The sequence below is a fragment of the Caretta caretta genome, chromosome 3 (assembly GCF_965140235.1).
Source record: "Caretta caretta isolate rCarCar2 chromosome 3, rCarCar1.hap1, whole genome shotgun sequence".
NCBI classification, from domain to species: Eukaryota; Metazoa; Chordata; order Testudines; family Cheloniidae; genus Caretta; species Caretta caretta.
This window is the reverse complement of record NC_134208.1, coordinates 14,901,495-14,922,001: the sequence shown is the minus strand read 5'-3', so window position 1 is coordinate 14,922,001 and position 20,507 is coordinate 14,901,495. Positions and strand designations below refer to the sequence as shown.

Here is a 20,507-nt window from a genome sequence, read left to right as displayed (position 1 = left end):
TATCTGAGCTTTTGTACTGTTCCGTGCTCATTGCTCTGGTGTGTAAGTGGCACTTTTGGCTAATGGTTATAGCAAAAGATTGGCAGCTAGGAGGCCACTGAAACCACTCATTTTTCTATGTGAGTTCTGGCGATTCACTTGGGTTCAGTCATCCCAACTGTAAATAAAAGGTAGGGGTCGACCCTTTTTAGGTAGACAAATTACTCAGTAAATTTATAAAAGGTGATGAGAAAGGTGGTTCTTTGATTGCTGATCCCTATGCATATTCCACATGTGCCTGAGTCCAGAGGTTCATGAAAAGCAGTGTCTGTTGGCCCACATATGTGCAATTGCTCTCCAAGCCTGAACTTGGGAGCAGAGCCGAAAGCTGCTAAACCCAAGGACTCATCATTCAGGGCTTCTATAAGAGTAAGAGGCACTGTCATAGATGCAAGGACAGATCCCCATCCAGGTCTGTTTCTGAGAGAGGAGATCCTTCCCTGACCCCATCCAGGTTGGGCAAACCTTCACACGCACCTCCTAATAGCTCAGAACTGCTGAAGGCCCCAGGCATGCAGTTAAAACACAGAAGAAAAAGAATCCATCAGTTCTCTTGGTAGCTCTGACTCCTAAACATAAAGACTGGCATCCATTGGCTCCATCTAGGAGTGCAGGACCTGACTCTATGGCAGTCCCAGCCCACTCTTCTAAGGATCAGCCACCTGCAAGATCTTGGGATGCATCGGAATCATCAGTCCTGACGGCCCGTATACCCTGAACCCTGGGACATGTGGGCACTCATGTCTCATCCCCTCTCCTCTTAGACCCGTCCTCTGAGAGACATTGCTACATCGGACGATGAATCTACTTCAGTAACTCAGGACTCCTCCCTGCTCCAACCCTAACACAGGAGTGTTCACTTTCCAGTACTGACGACCCCACCAGTAGAGCCAGAGCAGGTCTCTGACTTGGGTGAGTCAGATACTCTGGCCAGCCATTCATCTCCTTGCAGAGAGATGAGTCCTGACAGGGAATTGAGGAGAACTGGATGCCCTCCTCCCACCCGTTGCCGCCCACCCACTCAGGGCTACTTTTGACACCTCAATTGAGAATTACCCATCTTTATGGATGCCAAATACTTCTATTCTGTCCCTTGCCCCCCCAAACTTTGGGGGTCTTCTCTCACATTTTGCTCACAATTGGGACTCTATCATGACAGACATGTGGGTTCTAGAAATCATCCACCATGATTACTCCCTCAAATTTATTTCCCTTCCCTCCCACAAACCCCGTTCATGGTTCTTCTTCAAGGACCACTCTCACAAGGAGATTCTTTGCCAGGAGGCAGATTCTCTTCTCCAACAGGTTTCAGGGTAACAGCCGTGTTAGTCTTCTCCAACAGTGGCCAATAGAACAAATGCAATCTCAACTTGAAGGGAGGTTTTATTCCCCATACATGTTAGTCCCCAAAAAAGATGAGGGTGGAGACCCAGTCTGGATCTTTGACAAATGAACATCTTTATTCAAAAGTCAAAATTCAGGATGGTTATACTAGCAACAGTAATCCCCTCTGTACAGGAGGGAATGTGGTTTGTGGCTCTCGACATAGAAGACACCTACTTTCATATAGTGTCCTTCCCTTGTACAAGCAACAGCACCCAGGGTATTCACAAAGGTTTTTTTGTGGTGGCACCCCAAATTAGATGCAATGGCTGCACAGCCTTCCCATACTTGGTTGACTGGCTCCTAACAGATCACTCCTACCATGAGGTCAGGTTAGCAACTTCGTTCCTGCTTCATCTTCTAGCAACACTGGTGTTTCTGCATGAACAAAGAAAACTCCATTTTGATCCTCACTAGGATGAAAAACATTATCAGAGTGATACTGGACTCCAGTTTCAGAAAGATCTTTATTCCCTGCAGAAAGATTTCAATCAGTGAACAATCTGATAACACAGGTTACTTGCAAACAAAAAAACTACAGTCAAAGTATGCCTTTCCCTACTAGACCACATGGTCTCATGTGATACCATTCGCCAGACTTTTTCTGCACCGCCTATAGGCCTGGCTCTGGTCTCTCTACTTACCAGACAAGGACCATGTGAACACCAGAGTGACTGTTCCCACCAACGTCATTGCCTCTCTCACATGAACCCGGAACAAGTGCAAGTGGGAGTCCCGTTCAACACTGCCATCCCCATTGCCACCATCATAACAGATACTCTGGGATGGGACACTCTAGGATGGGACACTTACTGAATTATCACACTGTACAGGGCATTTGCACCAAACTGTACATCAACCTGCTGGAACTGAGTGTGGTCCATCATGTATTCGCTCCATATCCAAATAATGTTGGATATCACTCTGGCCTTTTATATAAACAAGCAGGGTTGAGCAAGAACCCTGCCCCTCTTCCTGGAGGCAGTCAGGCATTGGAATGTTCAGAAAACGCATCACTATCCAAGCCACGGACCTACCAGGTATTTCCCTGCAGACCATGAGTGGGAAATATACAGCTCTCAGAGATTCACTCAAGCGGAACACCTCAATGGGATCTCTTCATGTTCCAAATGAACAGGAAACTTCCCTTGTATTGCAGGTATGGGCCATGATGCCCAGGACAAAGCTTTCCTGTTATCATGGTCAGAACAACTCAGATATGCCTTTCTGCCCATTCCCCTGCTACCACAAGTCTTGAGAAAGATCTGTCTCGTTCTGATAACACCCAACTAGTCCACACACTTGGTTCCCTGAACTTCTCAGAATGTCAGCCTATCCTCCCATCAGGATCCATCCCTTGCCAGATCTTCTAATACAGGAAGACTGCAAAATCAGAGACCCTCACCCAGACCCACTTCACCTCACAGACTGGTTTGTGGATGGGCTTCAGAACTGGAACACTCATATTCAGAAGCTGTCCAAGCCATTCTTACTCAGAGTAGTAAAGATTCAGCTAGGAACTTCTACCTAGCTAAAGGGAGATGTTTCTATACCTGGCCACAGCACAATCAGACTTCCTCGGACTTTGCGGATATGCCAGTCATTTTAGATTATCTCCTGTCATTGAAGAACTTGGGTCTTCTCCTGAGCTCATTGTTGGGTCCATCTTGCAGCAATCAGTGCGGTCCTTCCTCCAGTAGATGAGTATTCCATTTTAACTCACCCAACAACAGACAGATTCCTGAAGGGCCTAGTCAGGACTTTTGTACCTGTACCCCTTTGAGGAAGACTCAGGAAGCTTGATAACAGCAAAGGTAAGATTTATTCCATTCACTCTTTCAAAGAGCTCACATTCTTTCTTTTCTCTTTCTCGTCTCTCTCCTCCTTCTCCCCCGTGCATCCTGGACTCAAAGTTACAGTGACCACCTCAGAACAAACTTACAAGCACAAATTGGGGTAGCTATCTGTAACTAGCTAGATACAACCAGGACATTTCCACCAGTTGTCAAGCCTACACCTCAATCGGATCTCAATCTCGTCCTATCCATACTCACCAGGCCACCATCTGAACTTTTGGCCAGCTGCTTTATGTCCCATTTTTCCATGAAGGTCACGTTTTTAGTTGGTATTACTTCATCCAGAAGAATGAGCACAATGGGAGCACTCATGACTGATCCACCATATGCCCTTTCTACGGGGAGAAGGTCTCCCTTCATCTTCATCATAAATTGCTCCCTAAAGTAATTTCTGAATTCCATGTCAACCAACCTATCCACTTTTCCATTTCCTTCACAAAACCCAAAGATTTCATTCCCTGGATGTCAGATGTGCCCTGGAATTCTGCCTGTCAAGGACCAAACCAATCAGAAAATTACCAAGACTATTGCTCACTATAGCAGAAAGGTCACGAGGACAAGAAATATCTCCTCAGAGAATCAATAAATTGATTTTGGTTGCATCATCACATACTACCAATTAGTGCATTTCCCTCATCTGGATGGGGTAAGGACACTCTCTGAGAGCTACCTAGAGTTCCAGTCACATGTTCACAAAACATTACACATCGTTACTTCAGATCTCTGCTGCAGATGCAGCTGTGGGGACTGCAGTTCTTCAAGCATCTTTATTGTTGGCATCCTTGCACCAACCTCTGGTCTGAATACTGCTTGTCAGTCACCCACGTATGGAATACACATAGGGACCAGCATGGGAAGAAATGGAGTTTACTTACTTGTAACTGTAGGTTCTTTGAGATGTACCCTGTCTGTATTTCACTACCCACCGTCCGTGCCCTCTGCTTCGGATCCTGTTGGATTCATGGTGAGAGAGGCGGCAGCCAGCACTACCTCTTACGCCTTTGGTCTGGAGCACGAGGAGAGCAACTGCATGTGTGCGGGCCAATGGACACCTCGTTAAGAATCTGTGGACTCAGTTGCATGGCATGCATCTGTACCTTGTGTGGAATACAGATAGGGACCACACATCTCAAAGAGTTTCCTGTTACAGCTAAATGCAGTGCATGCTTTTCTTGTTACAGCTAAGTAACTTCCAGTTCTTTAAGTTAAAGTAACTCATTGCAGTTCAAACATTATTAAAGAGGCATTTATAGTTTCATAGAGTTTCAGACCAGAAGGGGCCACTAGATCATCTGGTCTAGCCTCCTGTATAACACAGACCATTACATTTATCCAGTTACCCCTATATTGAGCCCAATAACTTGGGATAAACCAAAGCATTTCACTTTTCAGATGGCTAAACTGTGTGCCACATGCAGAGAACAGGAGAGTTGAGGTCCCTGCAATGGCAGGAAATTGATTTGGAATGATATGCCTAATGATCCTAGTGGTGATCCATGCTTCATACTGCAGAGGAAGGTGAAAAAAACCCCACAATCCCTGTCAATCTGACCTGAAGTAAAATTCCTTCCCAACTTCAGATCTGGTGATCAGTATGACCCTGAGCATGTGAACAAGACACACCAGCCAGGTATCTGAGAGGGAGGATTCTCTCTATTACCTCAGAGCACTGGTCCACCCTATCTGGTGTCTCATCTCTAGCTGTGGTCACTCCCTGATGCTTCAGAGGAAGGTGGAGGGGAAAAATTACAACTGTCCAGTTGTACTTCAGGGGGAAAAAATCCTTCCTGACTGCTGCAGACTGCGGTGCAAGCAGCGTTGGGTAAGCATATGGGGAGTTTTGAGCATATGGGGAGCAATGTAGAATTTCCTGTTCTTTCCATATCCCTTAAAGGAAAAAAATGAATAGGGGGATTCATACATTCACAGCTTCCAAGGCCAGAAGGGACTGACACCTCATGCACACGGACTTCAGAATTTCTCCTACAAGCTGATTAAAATTTATCTTTTAGAAAGATATCTAATCTCGCCTTAAAGACTTCACTCAATGATGAATCCCTCCTCCTGTGGTAAACTGTTCCAGCATTTAATTACCCTTACTGCTAGGAAATTGCATCTTATTTCAAGGCTGAATTTGTTTAGTTACCATTAGAATTAGCATCATTTATGACAACACACATATAGTGTCTTCCTTCACTTTTGAGATACAGTTCATAAGCAGTTAATTCCATCTCAGTGAACCTAGTCTTTAATTGTTGCTTTTGTTGCTCTTCTAGTTGGTGGACTTGGCTCTTTTGGTCAAACAGGATATGGCTCCCAAAGCAGGTGATCCATTCAGTCATGCAATATCTGCTACTTTTATACAGTATCACAATTCTGCTGAGGTAAATACTTGTTTTTTTTTTAATATTGTCAGAATATCCATTATTGCATAAGAGTAGAAATAAATATCATATGAAGGGTGGTACTTATTTTATTAGTACATGCATTTTTTTGGAATTGTTCAGTTCCTTCTAGTACGTATTTGTATCTGACAGCTGTTGATGTGCTCATGCTGGGATGGGGAAAATCACTGTATGTTTATAACTATTAAAAAAAACATTTAAAATGTACATATTAAAGACTTTTGAAAATTATTGATGACATCTTTACATTTAAAAATGAAAATTCTTTCTGCTTATATAGAAATTCTCACCTCCAGCCCTGAACTGCTTCTTGTATGTGGACCTTTATTCCAGCATTAGAAATTAATACGCATACATATCAACAACAACAGATACAACAGTTGCTGTAATTACCTGGATCAGCAATCACAGTTACTTCCCGAATATGCAAACTGAATGTTGTGGTATACTTCCTGTAACAGAAAGTCCAGGAAACCATGAAACAGGTTTTAAAAATATCGTTTTACAATGACTGCTTGATTTTTTGTTTTGATAGCCACATCTCTTAGGCCAGACCACAAATATGAAGAGCAGTCTTGACTCCCCGGAAAACACACCACCTCCTACGCCCACTCCCCCAGCAGCAGCAGGACCACAACACCTTGGGAAAACACTGTCTGGAGGCCTGGGGAATGGAGGCATTGGACAAGACTCCACCAAAGTCAAACAAAGAAAAAGAAAAAAGGTTGGTGTGGATGAGGCTGTAGTAGATAGGCACTCAAAATATCTGCTGAAGATCTTGATCATTTTCTTGGGTTTGAAATCTTGGTTTTGAAAACTCAATTTTAAAATATGGCATAAACTTTAAAGATTAAAATTGCTGAAAAGGCTTATGAACTTCAGTATCCTTATTTTTATCTCAGTAAGTTTAGCTTAGATATTTGGATGCTTTGAATGAAATGTGGGTATCTTTTATGTCACATTCAAGATACCCAATGTCAGTATTGTCATTCCTAGTTTTCACTGTAATGCCAGGTGTTCTAAGTGGGAGGGATGAACATATCAAAACTGAAGTGGGGGGAAATCTTGGGGGAAAAAAATGTTACTATAATTCAAAGTCAGCATGTATGAATTAAATCACTAGTGTTGCTTTCATGTACATTATTTTCTTGCCAAGAAAATGCACATTCCACTAGTAATTGTTACCTTGACATTATCAAACAATAAACAAGGTGTTTATATGCTTCTCATAGAATCGTAAGAGGGACACTCCCCATATAGTTCACCTTTCCCTCACTAATAAATTAACTGTCAGCATTGACTTTGTTACATACCATACCAATGAGGAACTCTTTGATGATCTGTAAAAATATTTGTGTTAGGAGTTCTGAATGTTACTTTTCCTCCTTCCTTTTTACATTGGGTTGGTAGGGTTCATGTGAGTGATTTGCACTGCAGGTCACAGGCACAAAATATTAGCTAAGGATGCAATTTTAGGTGTAGTTTAATATAAATTCATACTCTTACTTCAATGTCATTTTTAAAAATGTGATATTTATAAACTGCTGTACAATTTTACTGAAACTACATATCCAGTTTTGACAGGCATCTACTAGGCATAGCTAAGGTGTTGAGCTAGACCAGTTGTTTAGTGAAGCATGCTATTCATACTACATCAGGGCCCAGACCAACACAGAGCATTGGGTTTCACATTCCCTTTATGCATGTCATTTAGAAAGGTCCCACCAACACATTATGTAGCATGTGGTTTCCACTCATTGATATCAAGTGTGATCTGTTGGTGGTCAGCACTTCTGAAAATCAGGCACTTTATTTAGATACTTAAATTTAGACATTAAAGGCTGAACATTATGGCCCATGGTATATATTCTTAGTATGTTTGTGTACATCTTGTACATGCAGTGTCCACTGTATGTTGGTCAAGCTTAATGGATTCACCAGTGGCATTCCCCTCATCTTGTCACGCGGCAGTCACCTGGATGGAATCTGTGAATTTTCGCAAGCAGCTGTCTTGGGTAGCCAGAGAGCCCTACACCAATATTACAGTTTGCCTACTAAAAATACAATACAGCTTCTACTCCTGCAGAGCCAGGAAGACCTTTGTAGCATCTGTGGACCAGCATGCATGAATCTGCTATTTCTTGCACAGGGTCCTTAGTTCAAAAATCTATTTAAAATCTGAAAATTTTCCAGTTTGAATCTATTAAAATATTTTTTATCTTTGTGACTTTATAATTATGTTACAGTTTCATTTTCAGTTTAAATTTGAATTGTCAGACAATTGTGATCTTGGTGTCTGCTTTGAAATCCTTATCAGAATTTTTTTGCCACCCCTTAATATTATAAGGAAAGCTTGAAATGTTTCAGAAATAGCTTTTTGTGGTTACTGCAGCATGACTTCCATGATCCTTTCATTTGAATTTGATCATTTGTTTCTCTTTTCCATTGCTACATACATCAGCAAAATCAGTAAATCAGTAAAAGATTTAAGAGGACAAATATATTGTTCTCTGGGTCTGTTAAACACAAGTCATGTAAAAGTCCTCTTTGATTTGTTAATAGATTTTTAAGATGTAGTGTGTGGCAACAATGATGTGTATCCTCAGGAAAAAAAATCAGTCCATTTTATAAAGGTTTATTTTCATATTTTATGCACTGCAGGTCTGTTGTGTGTTTTTGATTTAGTAACAATTTATGTTTTTCTGTTGCAGAGCACTGCAGCTTGTGGTATAGAGGCTCAAAGTGATGCCATCCAGCCCTGCCACATCAGAGAGGCCATTCGGCGCTACGGCCACAAGATTGGCCCCCTTTCCCCATTCACAGTACGTAATAACAGAGTTATAAAAAGTTATATTTATAATCTTAAAGAACTTTGATTTTCAAGTGGTCAAATGAAGAAGCCTTGGAATTGTTGAGAGCAATTTGTGGTGACTGTAATTTTCTTTACAAAAGTGGCATAATTCTCTTGGGAAATAAAACTTAGTAATTTCTGTCTCTTTTTGGAAGGACACAAAAGTTGTTTTCTTTTAAATATTATTTTCTTTCAATTATAAATTATGCTTTTTGTTAGCACTCGAATTTTCTGTTTTTGCAAAATTTAGGTTTACTGTTATTTTAAATTATAGGTATTGCAATATGTTGAGGAGCATTTTGTATTCTAAAATTAGTTACATGTCAGATACTGCTCCTGTTGGAAGTTCAAATCTCAAGTGGTACATTTAGGGTTGGATAAAGAGCAGATTGGTTTCTTTAAACAATTTTGAGCCTCCACTGAAACATAATGGAATTGAGCTTCCAGTAAAATGTTGATAGATTGTGAGGTTTTCCCATCAGATTTTCTACACAAATTAAAATCCATTATTCAAAGCAGCCAAACAAATTATTTATTTAAATTTTCAGCTGATGTAAACTTCAAAGCTGCCAGATGTGTCTGATGTCATAAATTAGGAGCATCTCCTTGTGACTGGCTACCATATATGGCCTATATTCCTTCGTACTTTATAATGTCTCCCAATTTAGAAGAGTGTGCATCTCACATAAACTTCTAAGTCAATAAAACTCAGACGTAATGCTGTGTTCAGATCTGAATAGCTGATAGCCAGAAAGAAGTTGATGACTTCAAGGGATTTGAGAAAAGAACATTCAAAATGATAGAAGAAATAGCTTATAAGGAAAAATTAAAACAAATAGAAAGGCTAACCAGATGCAATATGCTTCTACATAAGATAGCCATCTACAAGTATCTGAAAATTGCCAGCATCAAGGAAGGAGGTTTGTTTAGGGGGTCCCAAGAGCTTATAACTAGGAGTAATGGGATAAAATTAAGAAAAGTAAGCTAAATTATTATTTTCATAATGCCATAGGTGTGCCTGGTGCTTTTATATGTACGCCTATATGGTATTATATATATATTTTATTCATGATAGTTATAGATACATGTTTTTAATGAATCTCTGTATATAATCTCAACTGTATCATTTGCCACCCACAACTATTAGTTTAATATTATGTAACAATTGAGCACAGAAGTTACATTCCAGAGTGGTGCAGAGGCTTTAATTATATGTTAGGTGATAGCCTCTGAAAGCAGAGAATGTAATGAAATACATTGTAAAGAAGGAAAAGGCTGCTTGCACCCAGTTATAGTGAAACAACTTTGTTTTTCCAAAAAGCAACTAATTTATAGTAGAGATTTGAAATTCAGGAGTAGACTATTTGTGTCACCAGACAGGATGGTATTCTGTATCCACAGGGCAGAGTGGGCATGCAGAGTACTATCTGATTAGCGTGATTTTTTTTTAAATAGCTTAACATCTCATGAATAACCAAAACTGTGCATCACTGGCCATCATATATCCCTGGCATTAGCTTCTATCCCTGGTGCTTGATGAGGTAAAAGGCCACTGGTCCCTCCAAACAGGCCAAGAAACAAGGACTCAGTCTTAGGCCATCTACTAGATAGGTTAGGTTGCTGTAGAGCAGATCCTACATTTATTCTTAGAATGATAAAGAGAGATTCATAGACTCATAGATATTAAGGTCAGAAGGGACCATTCTGATCATCTAGTCTGACCTCCTGCACAATGCAGGCCACAGAATCTCACTCACCCATTCCTGCAATAAACCTCTCACCTATATCTGAGTTATTGAAGTCCTCAAATCATGGTTTAAAGACTTCAAAGTGCAGAGAATCCTCCAGCAAGTGACCCATGCCCCATGCTGCAGAGGAAGGCAAAAACCCCCCAGGGCCTCTTCCATTCTGCCCTGGAGGAAAATGCCTTCCCGACCCCAAATATGGCGATCAGCTGAACCTGAGCTTGTGGGCAAGATTCACCAGCCAGATACCCAGGAAAGAATTCTCTGTAGTAACTCGGATCCCACCCCATCTAACATCCCATTGGGCCTATTTACCATGAATAGTTAAAGATCAATTAATTGCCAAAATCATGTTATCTCATCATACCATTTCCTCCATAAATTTATTGAGTTTAATCTTGAAGCCAGATAGGTCTTTTGCCCCCACTGCTTCCCTTGGAAGCCTGTTCCAGAACTTCACTCCTCTGATGGTTAGAAAGCTTCGTCTAATTTCAAGTCTAAACTTCCTGATGGCCAGTTGTGGAAGACCTTGTGTCAAAGGTATTCGAGTACATGTATTTAAAATAGTCTATCTATATTCTGCTTCAAGAATTTTGCCCTCTTGGGATAAGTGTACCTATTGGGACCACTCACCCCTCTCTAGTTACACACAGTTCCAACAGCATAAAAGGGGGAGTTGCCCAAACTGTCCTTTGTTTCCTCTATGCTGCAAAAGTAGAGTGATCACAAAAGGCATGTGATGCTTCCTTTGTCATTCCCGGTTTTTCTCCCCATATCAGTATTTTTATGTAGTCCGTTAGCCGTGTGTCCTTTTTAAAGATGTTGTGCCTGAGCCATTGCAGCCACTGTCTGAGACACAGCTCTCTGGGGTCCCTAGCTGGAGGTATAAGATCAAGGAGAGGAAGCACAGTGACTGCTCTCACCGCCGTCATCCAAGTCCACATACACACCAAGACTGCCTTCCTTGCTCCTCAGGACTGAGAGAGCTTGGCTCTGGGGATGCCTTGGTGTCAGTGTCTCATTTTTTCCCTGCCTTATTCATCACAGAAATTGGAAAGTGTGTAGAAAATGTGGCAGGAGGCCGCAGTAAGAGGGAGCATGACTTCATGGATAAGGCAATGCACTGGGAGTCAAGAGAATGAGATCTTATCCCAGACTCTGTCACAGATTTCCTGTGTGGCACTGACCAAGTCACTTAGATCAGAATTATCTGAGTACAGCACTAATTGTGCTTTCCTCATTTCTGGGCACCCAAGTTTTGAGCATCTCAGGCCTGATTTTCAAAAGTGCTAAGCATTGACATTGGCAGTTGTAGTCAGTAGCTGCTGCAGGTGCTCAGTGCCTCTGAAAAATTAGGCCATAGCAGTCTCAAGTTGAGCACCCAAAATTGGAAAATTTAGCCCTTAATCTTTTCTGTCTCAGTTCATCATCTTTCCTATGGGCTGTAATACGTTGGTCTAATTTTGGTTGTTGAATCTAGTGCAGGGTATGTTGGCGGCATGTGATATACAGGAGACTAGATGATCTCGTGGTTCCTTCTGGCCTTAAACTCTGACTCTATGACACATCTGCTTATGGAGATAAATATAGTCCTCTACTACCTCACAGAGGTGTTGAGAATATAAATCCATTAGTGTCTTCGAGAGGCTCAGATACTGTGGTGATGAACCCAACAGAAAATCCCTTGAGAAAATTAAAACAAATTCTGTAGTTGGTGCAGCATTTGGATGGTGTGCAGTAAATAAGACTTGGGGCTGTGCATTGAATGATGAGGATAAAAAGCAATATTGGACAGCTGCCTCAGTCTAGGCCGGATTGTGGTATCTTACTGCTTGAGTGATTTCAGTGAGACTGCTTGAGGAGCCGTTTAATACTAAGCATGAGAAATGGTATCACAATTTAGCCCTCACTGAGCATCATCTGTCTGGTGCACTGCATGACCAGCAAGCTTGTGAAGAAGACAAAGTGTACATGTAATTAAAGATTGTATTGTACTGCACATACTCTAGGGGCCAAATTAAGGTTGCATAGGCAATCTTAATTCTGGTGATTCCTAACTTTTGAGTGCTGGGCTTTGCAACCTTAACAATATTCTTTTAATGACTTTTTAAAAAAATAAAAATGGAATCTAGCTATAGAATAAATTAATTAAATAACAAGATTAAATTAAGACCATTTATTTAGCAACCTGGAATTCTCCATTATTATTGTTGTTGTTTTTGTATTAGAGCAGCATACAGAGACACTATCAGGACCTCATTATGCTCAGTGTTGTACAAATGCATTCGAAGACTTGGAGTGAAATCCTGGCCCTCCTGAAGTCCATTGACTCCATGAAGCCAGGATTTTACCCATGGTCTCTCCCCACAAAAGTTAGCCTAAACTACAAGTGATATACAAAGGGCTGGGGAAGATGGACATGATAATGTTATAAATAAATTTATCAATACATTTGCTTACCAGCAGCCCAACTCCTCTTTAAGCTGCTCCCCACTCTCCCACATGAGGATTTTGTTTTGTAATTAATAGGTCCTCTGACATAGTTTGCTGTGAGCAGGAAGGGGAAGGATTTTCTGCGCATCCTGCCATTTTCCACCAGCTTCCCTGGTGGCAACTTGCCATTCATGGTACCAGACCCACAGTAAACAAAAGAAAAGAGCCAGCATGGGGCAGTGGAAGAATTGCTGATCTTTCTTACTAGTTATATACCAGCTCAGGGCTTGGCTACACTTATGAGTTAGAGTGCATTAAAGCAGCCTCGGGCATCCTAGCTCAGTACCCATCCACATTGGCAAGGCACGTAGTGTGCTCTGACTCCATGGCTAGAGTGCTCCTGGTACTCCACCTTGGCAAGAAGATTAATGCTTGGTGCGCCTTGGCTGAAATGCCCGGGCATCAGTGTGAACAAGGTGTTGCATTACTGCGCTCTGATCAGCCTCCGGAAACATCCCATAATCCCCTTAAGTCAAGTGGCCACTCTTCTCATTGTTTTGAACTCACTGTAGGAATGCGGATATGCCCTTTGAAAGCTCTGTTTCTGACATCTGGCTGCTTATCTGCTCTGAGACAAAGCAACCATTACTGTGGAATGCTGTGTGTGTGAGAGAGAGCGAGAGGCAGGGGGAGGGAGAGTCTGCTGCTGTCTGAACTTACAAGACAGCATGCTGACATGCTCTCAGCCCCACCAAAAACCCACTCTCTCTTCCCCCACATACACATAACACACTCCACCCCATCCCACCCCCCATTTGCAAAGCACGTTGCAGCTACTTGAATGCTGGGATAGCTACCACAATGCACTGCTCTCTGTGGCCGTTGCAAGACCTTCTAATGTGGCCATGCCAGTGCGCTTGTAGCTGTCAGTGTGGACAGATTGCAGCGCTTTCCCTACTGCGTTCTACAAAGCTGGTTTAACTCAAAGCGCTCTACATCTGCAAGTGTAGCCATGCCCTCAGTTCAATCAAGTAGAAGGGTTAGAATGACGTATAGTTAGAAACATAATTCTCCACTCTGATACACCAGGCAAAAATGATGTAACTCCATTGAAGCCAACATACTGTTTTACCCAAGTGTAACTTCATTATACCAGCATAAAATTGAATCATGCCTAGAAAATTAATTGTGTAAATAGCTGTTCTGAGTAACATAGCATGGTTTGGGAAAGTGGTAGAAATCTCATACCATGGATTATGGCTGAATAGATTGATTTCTGCTATGTGACTGTCAAAAGTACCAAGCATCAATTGTCAAGAAAGGCTTGGCTCAAGGACTGATGACATAAGTATAGTATGTAAAATACTGACTATGAAGAGAAGTTGGGAAACCGTTAGAATGTATTGTTTAAAATAATGTTTTTGTCTGTTCTTCTTATAGGATCCATAATGACCTTAGCACAGAGTATTTTGTGGGATTTAATGAATGTCTCAGGTTTTTAAGGACATAGGCTCACTAGAAATGCTCTGGACTTTAATAAGTACAACATAATTATGAACAGTCTTTATATATAAGCAAAGATTTCTAATCTTCTGTTTACGGTGCCATGCTTGTGTCTATAGTAGTTAAAGATAGTAAAGACCTAAATCCATCTCCTTCCAATGGCAGGATTCAGTCCCCTTTATTAAACTGATACTAAACTTGGCTTAGCTAAAAGGTCAATAATTCTAAAAAAACACCAGGAAATGGACACTATCTGCAAGATTTTGTATTTTAAAATAATTTCCATTTCATAGCAGCAAGTCACTTCAGGCAGAGAATGGACAGGTTATTTTTCATTTGGGAGATTACTTTTCATTTAGTTATGTCATTTTTTGGCTTCCTGGCATGCTGCCTTACCTGCGGTGTTCAGTAATCTTGCAGTAATTCACTGTCTGTCATGTTTTAACTTTTAAGAATAGAACATCATCTTTTGAAAGACTGTATTGTCTACACAAATGGATTGAGTTTAAATCAGCAGCGCATCTGGGGGGGAAACAGACAAAAACCTGAAGCTGCAAATGATCTGATGATACTCCAAATTTTTACATTGATTGAGACTGTAACACTAGTGTCCTCTATAAGAAGAATTCTATGAATGTAAAGATTATTGTGTATTAATTCAAAAAACACAGGAGAAAATTCTAACTGCCTGTGATAGAGGGCTGGGAACTAGCAAGGTGAGCCAGCACTCTGATCACCCTGGCACCAATTAGTTTCCCCAGAGAGGTCTGACTGGGGAATGAAATGTAATTAGCTAATCAGGCTGACACCCTGGGTGAGCTAAAGCATTAATCAGCCCATCATCTCAGGACTGATAAAAAGGCACAGGAAGGCAGTGCAGGAGAGGAAGGCTAGCAGAGCTCCGAGGAAGAAAGGTCTCGGGGTGGTAAGATCTTTCTCTTCCTCTCCATAGAGAAAGATCTTAGGATTAGGAAAAACTGTAGATAGCATAGGCGCCGACTCCATGGGTGCTCCGGGGCTCAAGCACCCGTGGGAAAAAAATAGTGGGTGCTCAGCACCCAGGAGCCAGAGCTTAAGTGTGGAATGTGATGAGTTCTGTGCTACTCCCAGCTTCTGCCGTTGGGGCAGGGACTTTGTTTGTAAACAGAGGCAGGGTGAGTAAGATAATAAAAGGCTTGTCTTTAAATTAAGAATTGTTAGATGATCCTGAAAGCATTCCCAGGCACTCTAGTTAAAAGATAGGAAACAAAGGGTAGGAATAAATGGTCCATTTTCAGAATGGAGAGAAGTAAATAGTGGTGTCCCCCAGGGGCTTGTACTGGGACCAGTGCTGTTCAACATATTCATAAATGATCTGCAAAAAGGGATAAACAGTGACATGGCAAAGTTACAAAAGTACTCAAGCTAGTTAAGTCCAAAACAGACTGCAAAGAGTTACAAAGGGACCTCACAAAAATGGCAGATGAAATTCAATGTTAAATGCATAGTAATGCACATGGCAGAATATAATCCCAACTATACATACACAATGATGGTGCCTAAATTAGCTGTTACCCGTCAAGAAAGAGATCTTCGAGTCATTTGCAGTACTCTGGAAGCACTAAATTTCCAGAGTACTGCAAATATATAAGAATCCTTCTCTTTGTGCCTGTATTATCCTGAACTCATTCTCCAGCTTCAGAAGACTTAAAAATTATCTCCAGTCATCAGTGCAGACAGACACAACTGAATAATGTAGCTGACCTTAACATGCATCAAGACAATACCAGGGAACTAGAAGTAAATAAGCTTGCTGACAGTTTCATCCAGAAATCTACAGTGAAACATAAAGTCTTTACACTGGGATGTTAGTGAAGACAGCTTGTGGGTGATGGCAATGATTTTAATATATTGTAATTCATGATAATGTAATTATGTAGTTCATAACAATTTAATCATTATTAAAATAGTAATAATACCAACAATAGACACATTCAATAACTAGAATATGAAAGAAGTATATAAATATGCTGAAAATAGCCTTCCGCCAAAACTGGCAGAGTGCCCCCCTCACCCTCCTCTCCGCCCCCAAACACACACACACCTTCAAAGGCACCCACCATCAAAAAAAAAAGTCAGCACCTGTGACTGCAGGTGCACAGGATTGTGCTTGCTGCACAGGATTGTGATGATGGTTTGCTGGAAGTGATAAATAAAACTCACAGAGGTGATAATCAGCCAAAAGGTGTCCAAAGCTATTCGTGAGGAATCTCAGGATAGGAGATCCTGTGACATTGCCCTTGAGATAAAAAACAGAAACTTTGAAAAAATATAATGTCTTGTTGAAATTTTCAATAAAAGCAGCTTACATTAAGACTAAGTATCATAAAATCAAATATCATGGTAACAGATTTTCTCCCTAGAGGATGGGATCATGTTCTTAAGGCACTGGAGGACTGGGTTAAATTTCTGGCTTTGCCACAGATTTCCTGTGTAATCTTAGGAAAGTCACTTACATGCCTCAGTTAGATTGTAAGATTGTTAGGGCAGCGACCATATTTTCGTTGTGTTTCTATAGCGGGTATCACAAGGGGGTCCTGGTCCATGACTGGGGATCCATTTTTTCTTGTTGAAGCTGAAGCATTGTCCTTCAGCTTAAATAGCTTTTCTGGCTCTTTGGAGGAAAAATTAGATGACCTTGAGGACCAAAATAATTCAAGACCTTGACACAAGAAATAGGAGTGTGCTGATGGAATTTTCTGATGACACAAAGTTGGGAATTCCTCTTTCTTGACCATGAGTGACCAGAATTGTACACAGCATTCCCAAAGAGGTCTTACCAGTGCCTTGAACAATGGCATTAATATTTCCCCATCTCTACTGGCAATACCATTGATTCCCACTAGTCATCCTGCCTTTGCCCCCATTGCACTCACCTAGAGTGTTCTTCATTATTATCCTTGTTCTCTATTAATTTAGTCCCCACTGAAGGTGCATAAAAGTGGCACCACCCAGACCCCCTCCATTTCTTCTCACTACCAGTGGCCTATGTCTGAGCTTCCCATGCAGTTTACCTTATGGGTTTTTTCTCCTGTGTAGCTAACTAGTTTAGTTTTCCCTCTGTTGGAATTAGTTCACTGGCAGTTTAGTGCCGTTTGAGTTTTCTTTTTATTTTATTATAGCTTAGTTTATTTTTTTAGTTAGTCTTGGTGCTATGCACCATTGGTATGCAGTGTTCTCCAGGGTATAAATTGTGCCTGTGTTGTGGGGTGTCTATTCCAAATCTGTGTTGCCTTTTTTGCTTGGGCTGCCTTTTTTGCTCCCGTGGTATAATCGTCTAAGGAGACTGTTATACCACAGGAGGATCCATCAGCTCCTGTTAACCTTTTCTCCTCCTCACCGGATGATTCTAAAACCCTGGATGCATCTTCTCCAGTTCCTGAATAGTTTAAATTTCATCAGGAGCATCCAGGAAGAATGGCTGCGTCTTTGGGTATTCAAGCAGAGCTTATACAAGAAAACACACACAAGCTCTTAGACATTCTCCAGGTTTCCCTTTCTGTTTATGAGGTACTACTAAATCTAGCAAAGACTTTATGGCATACACGGGCCTCTTTGGCTCTTACAGTGAGGCTCATGGACAAGCACTATCAGGTCCCGATGCAGTTTTGAAGGGTTTTTTTTTTTTTCCATTCTCTACCAAACTCTGTAGTAGTTACCAATAAGAGATCGCGATATAAATTCATGATTCTAAGGAAAAGTAAGGCATGAGAGCAGCATAATAAGAACAATGGACTTCAGATAAGCAGACTTTAACAGTGAAAACATGGACAAATCGGTAAGGATGAGTACAAAGCAATAGCTCAGACGTAGGTACAATGTTAGGAAGGCTCAGGCACAAAATGATTTATACCTATCAAAGCTCATAAAAGCAATAAAAAGAAGTTATATAAATCCACTGGGAGCAATAGAAAGATGAAGAAAAGTGTAGGTCCTCTATTTAGTTGGGAAGAAGAGCTAATAACATATGACATCAAGAGGGCTGAGGTATTGCCTATTTTGCTTTAGTCTTCACCAAAAAAAGGTTAATGGTGCCAGATACTTAACACAATATTAACAACAAGGGGGAAGGAATGCAAGACAAAATAAGAAGAGCAGATTAAGGAATATTTATATATTTTAAAGTCAGTAGCATCTGATAAAATTCAACCTATGGTACTTAAGGAACTAACTGAACCGTTAGCAATTATCTTTGAGATCTCATGGTGGATGGGTGAAGTCCCAGAGAACTAGAGAAGGGCAAACAATAATACCTATCTTTAAAAAGGGGAACAAAGAGAACCCAGGAATTTATTGACCAGTCAGCCTAACTTCGATACTTGGTAAAATAGTGGAACAGTTTTTTTTAAACAATTAATTTGTGAGCACCTAGAGGCTCATAGGGCTCTATTAGTGGATTTGTCAAGAACAAATCATGCCAAACCAATCTAATTTCCTTCTTTGACAGAGTTACTCACCTAGTGGATGGAGTGGAGGTATAGACATGACATATCTTGACTTTAGTAAGGTTTTTGACATTTTGACCTGACATTCTCGTAAGCAAACTAAGGAAAAGTGAGTGTACTTAAAGAGTAGTTATCAGTGGTTTGCTGTCAAACTGGGAGGACATATCTAGTGGATGACACCAAACTGGGAGGGATTGCATGTGCTTTGGAGGACAGGATTAGAATTCAAAATGACCTTGACAAAGTAGAAAATTGATCTGAAATCAACAAGTTGAAATTCAGTAAAGACAAGTGCAAAGTACTACACTTAGGAAGGAAAAATCAAATACACAACTACAAAATGGGAAGTCACTGGCTAGGCAGCAGTACTGCTGAAAAGGATCTGGGGTTTATCGTGGATCACAGATGGAGTACTGTGTCCAATTCTGGGCACCGCGCTTTGGTAAAGATGTGGACAAATTGGAGGGAGTCCAGAGGAGAGCAACAAAAATGACACAAGGTTTAAAAAACTTGACTTATGAAGAAAGGTTAAAAAAATTGGACGTTTGTTAATCGTGAGACCAGAAGAGTAGGAAGTGTTTGATAAGTCTTAAAACATATTAAGGGCTGTCGTAAAGGGCACAGTGATTAATTTTCTCAAAGTCCTCTGAAGGTAGGACAAGACTGAACACAAGATACCTGATTTATTTGTGAGAAAAATTTAGTTCACCTTCTCTCTGTAAACGTGCATAGTAAATCAGCTTACTCTGCAGCAAGGGAGATTTAGATTAGATATTAAGAAAAACTTTCTAACTGTAAGAATGGTTGATCCCTGGGATATGTTTTCAAGAGGGATTGTGGAAAACCCATCATTGGAGTTTTTTTGAGAACAGGCTAGACAAACACCTATCAGAAATGGTCTAGCTATATTTTGTCCTGCTCAGCATAGGAGGCTGGATTAGATGACCTCTTGACATCTCTTTCAGCTCTACATTGCTATGATTGTGTGGTGGCCAAGATCTCTCTCCAGTACTCTTGATGTAAGAGACTCGTCTTCCAAAGTGATGGCATCTGCCAAGAATGAGGCATCCTTGTTGCAAAACTCAGACATAGCTGAGGACAGTTTTCAAACAATTGAAGACCTTCCTTTTGATGGTCGATCCCTGCTTTCTGATAAAATAGATAAAACCTTACATTCATTTAAGGACTCTCAAGCTACTCTTGGCTCCTTACAAGCGTATACCACAGCTCCCAGGAGACACTAATATAGGCTTCAGCAACAGCAGTGGCAGTATTACAGACAGCTGTTTTACCCATCACAGCAGTCAGTTTTCAAAGAAGAGAAATAAGTCTCAGTGTAGGAGATCATCCAATTCCAGTGCTACGCCAACAGCTCCACCTCAGTCAGCTGTGGACAAGCAGTCCATTTAATAGATACATACATTCTAATGTGTAAGGGACCATTGTGATTATCTAGTCTGGCCTCCTGTCTAAGACAGCCCTATAGAACTTCCCAACAATATTTCCTAAAGCATATCTTTTAGAAGAACATCCAATCTTAAGTTAAGATGCAGAATCCACCATGCCTCGTGGTAAATTGTTCCAATGATTAATAACTCTCACTGTTAAAAGTGTCCTCATTTCCAGTCTGAATTTGTCTAGCGTCGGCTTCCAGCCATTGGATCATGTTATACCTTTCTCTGCTAGATGGAAGAGCCCATTGTTAAATATTTGTTCCATGTAGGTATTTATAAACCATCATCAGTGATCCCTTAACCTCTCTACTTCTACTCGAGTTTTCCCTGTTTATGAATCCGAGGATTGCATTA

At 40.9% G+C, this 20,507-nt stretch overlaps 1 protein-coding gene across 20 annotated transcripts in view; it reads left to right on the top strand.

Moving 5' to 3' along the window:
• Window positions 1-20,507, top strand: part of SUPT3H (SPT3 homolog, SAGA and STAGA complex component) — a 483,439-nt gene that overhangs the window by 398,597 nt on the left and 64,335 nt on the right. For all 20 annotated transcript variants that reach the window (XM_075126371.1, XM_048845697.2, XM_048845708.2 and 17 more), the window contains 3 exons: window positions 5,555-5,662; window positions 6,219-6,407; window positions 8,395-8,505. In XM_075126371.1, the coding sequence (XP_074982472.1) occupies window positions 5,555-5,662; window positions 6,219-6,407; window positions 8,395-8,505 (408 nt within the window). The remainder of the gene's footprint in view (window positions 1-5,554; window positions 5,663-6,218; window positions 6,408-8,394; window positions 8,506-20,507) is intronic.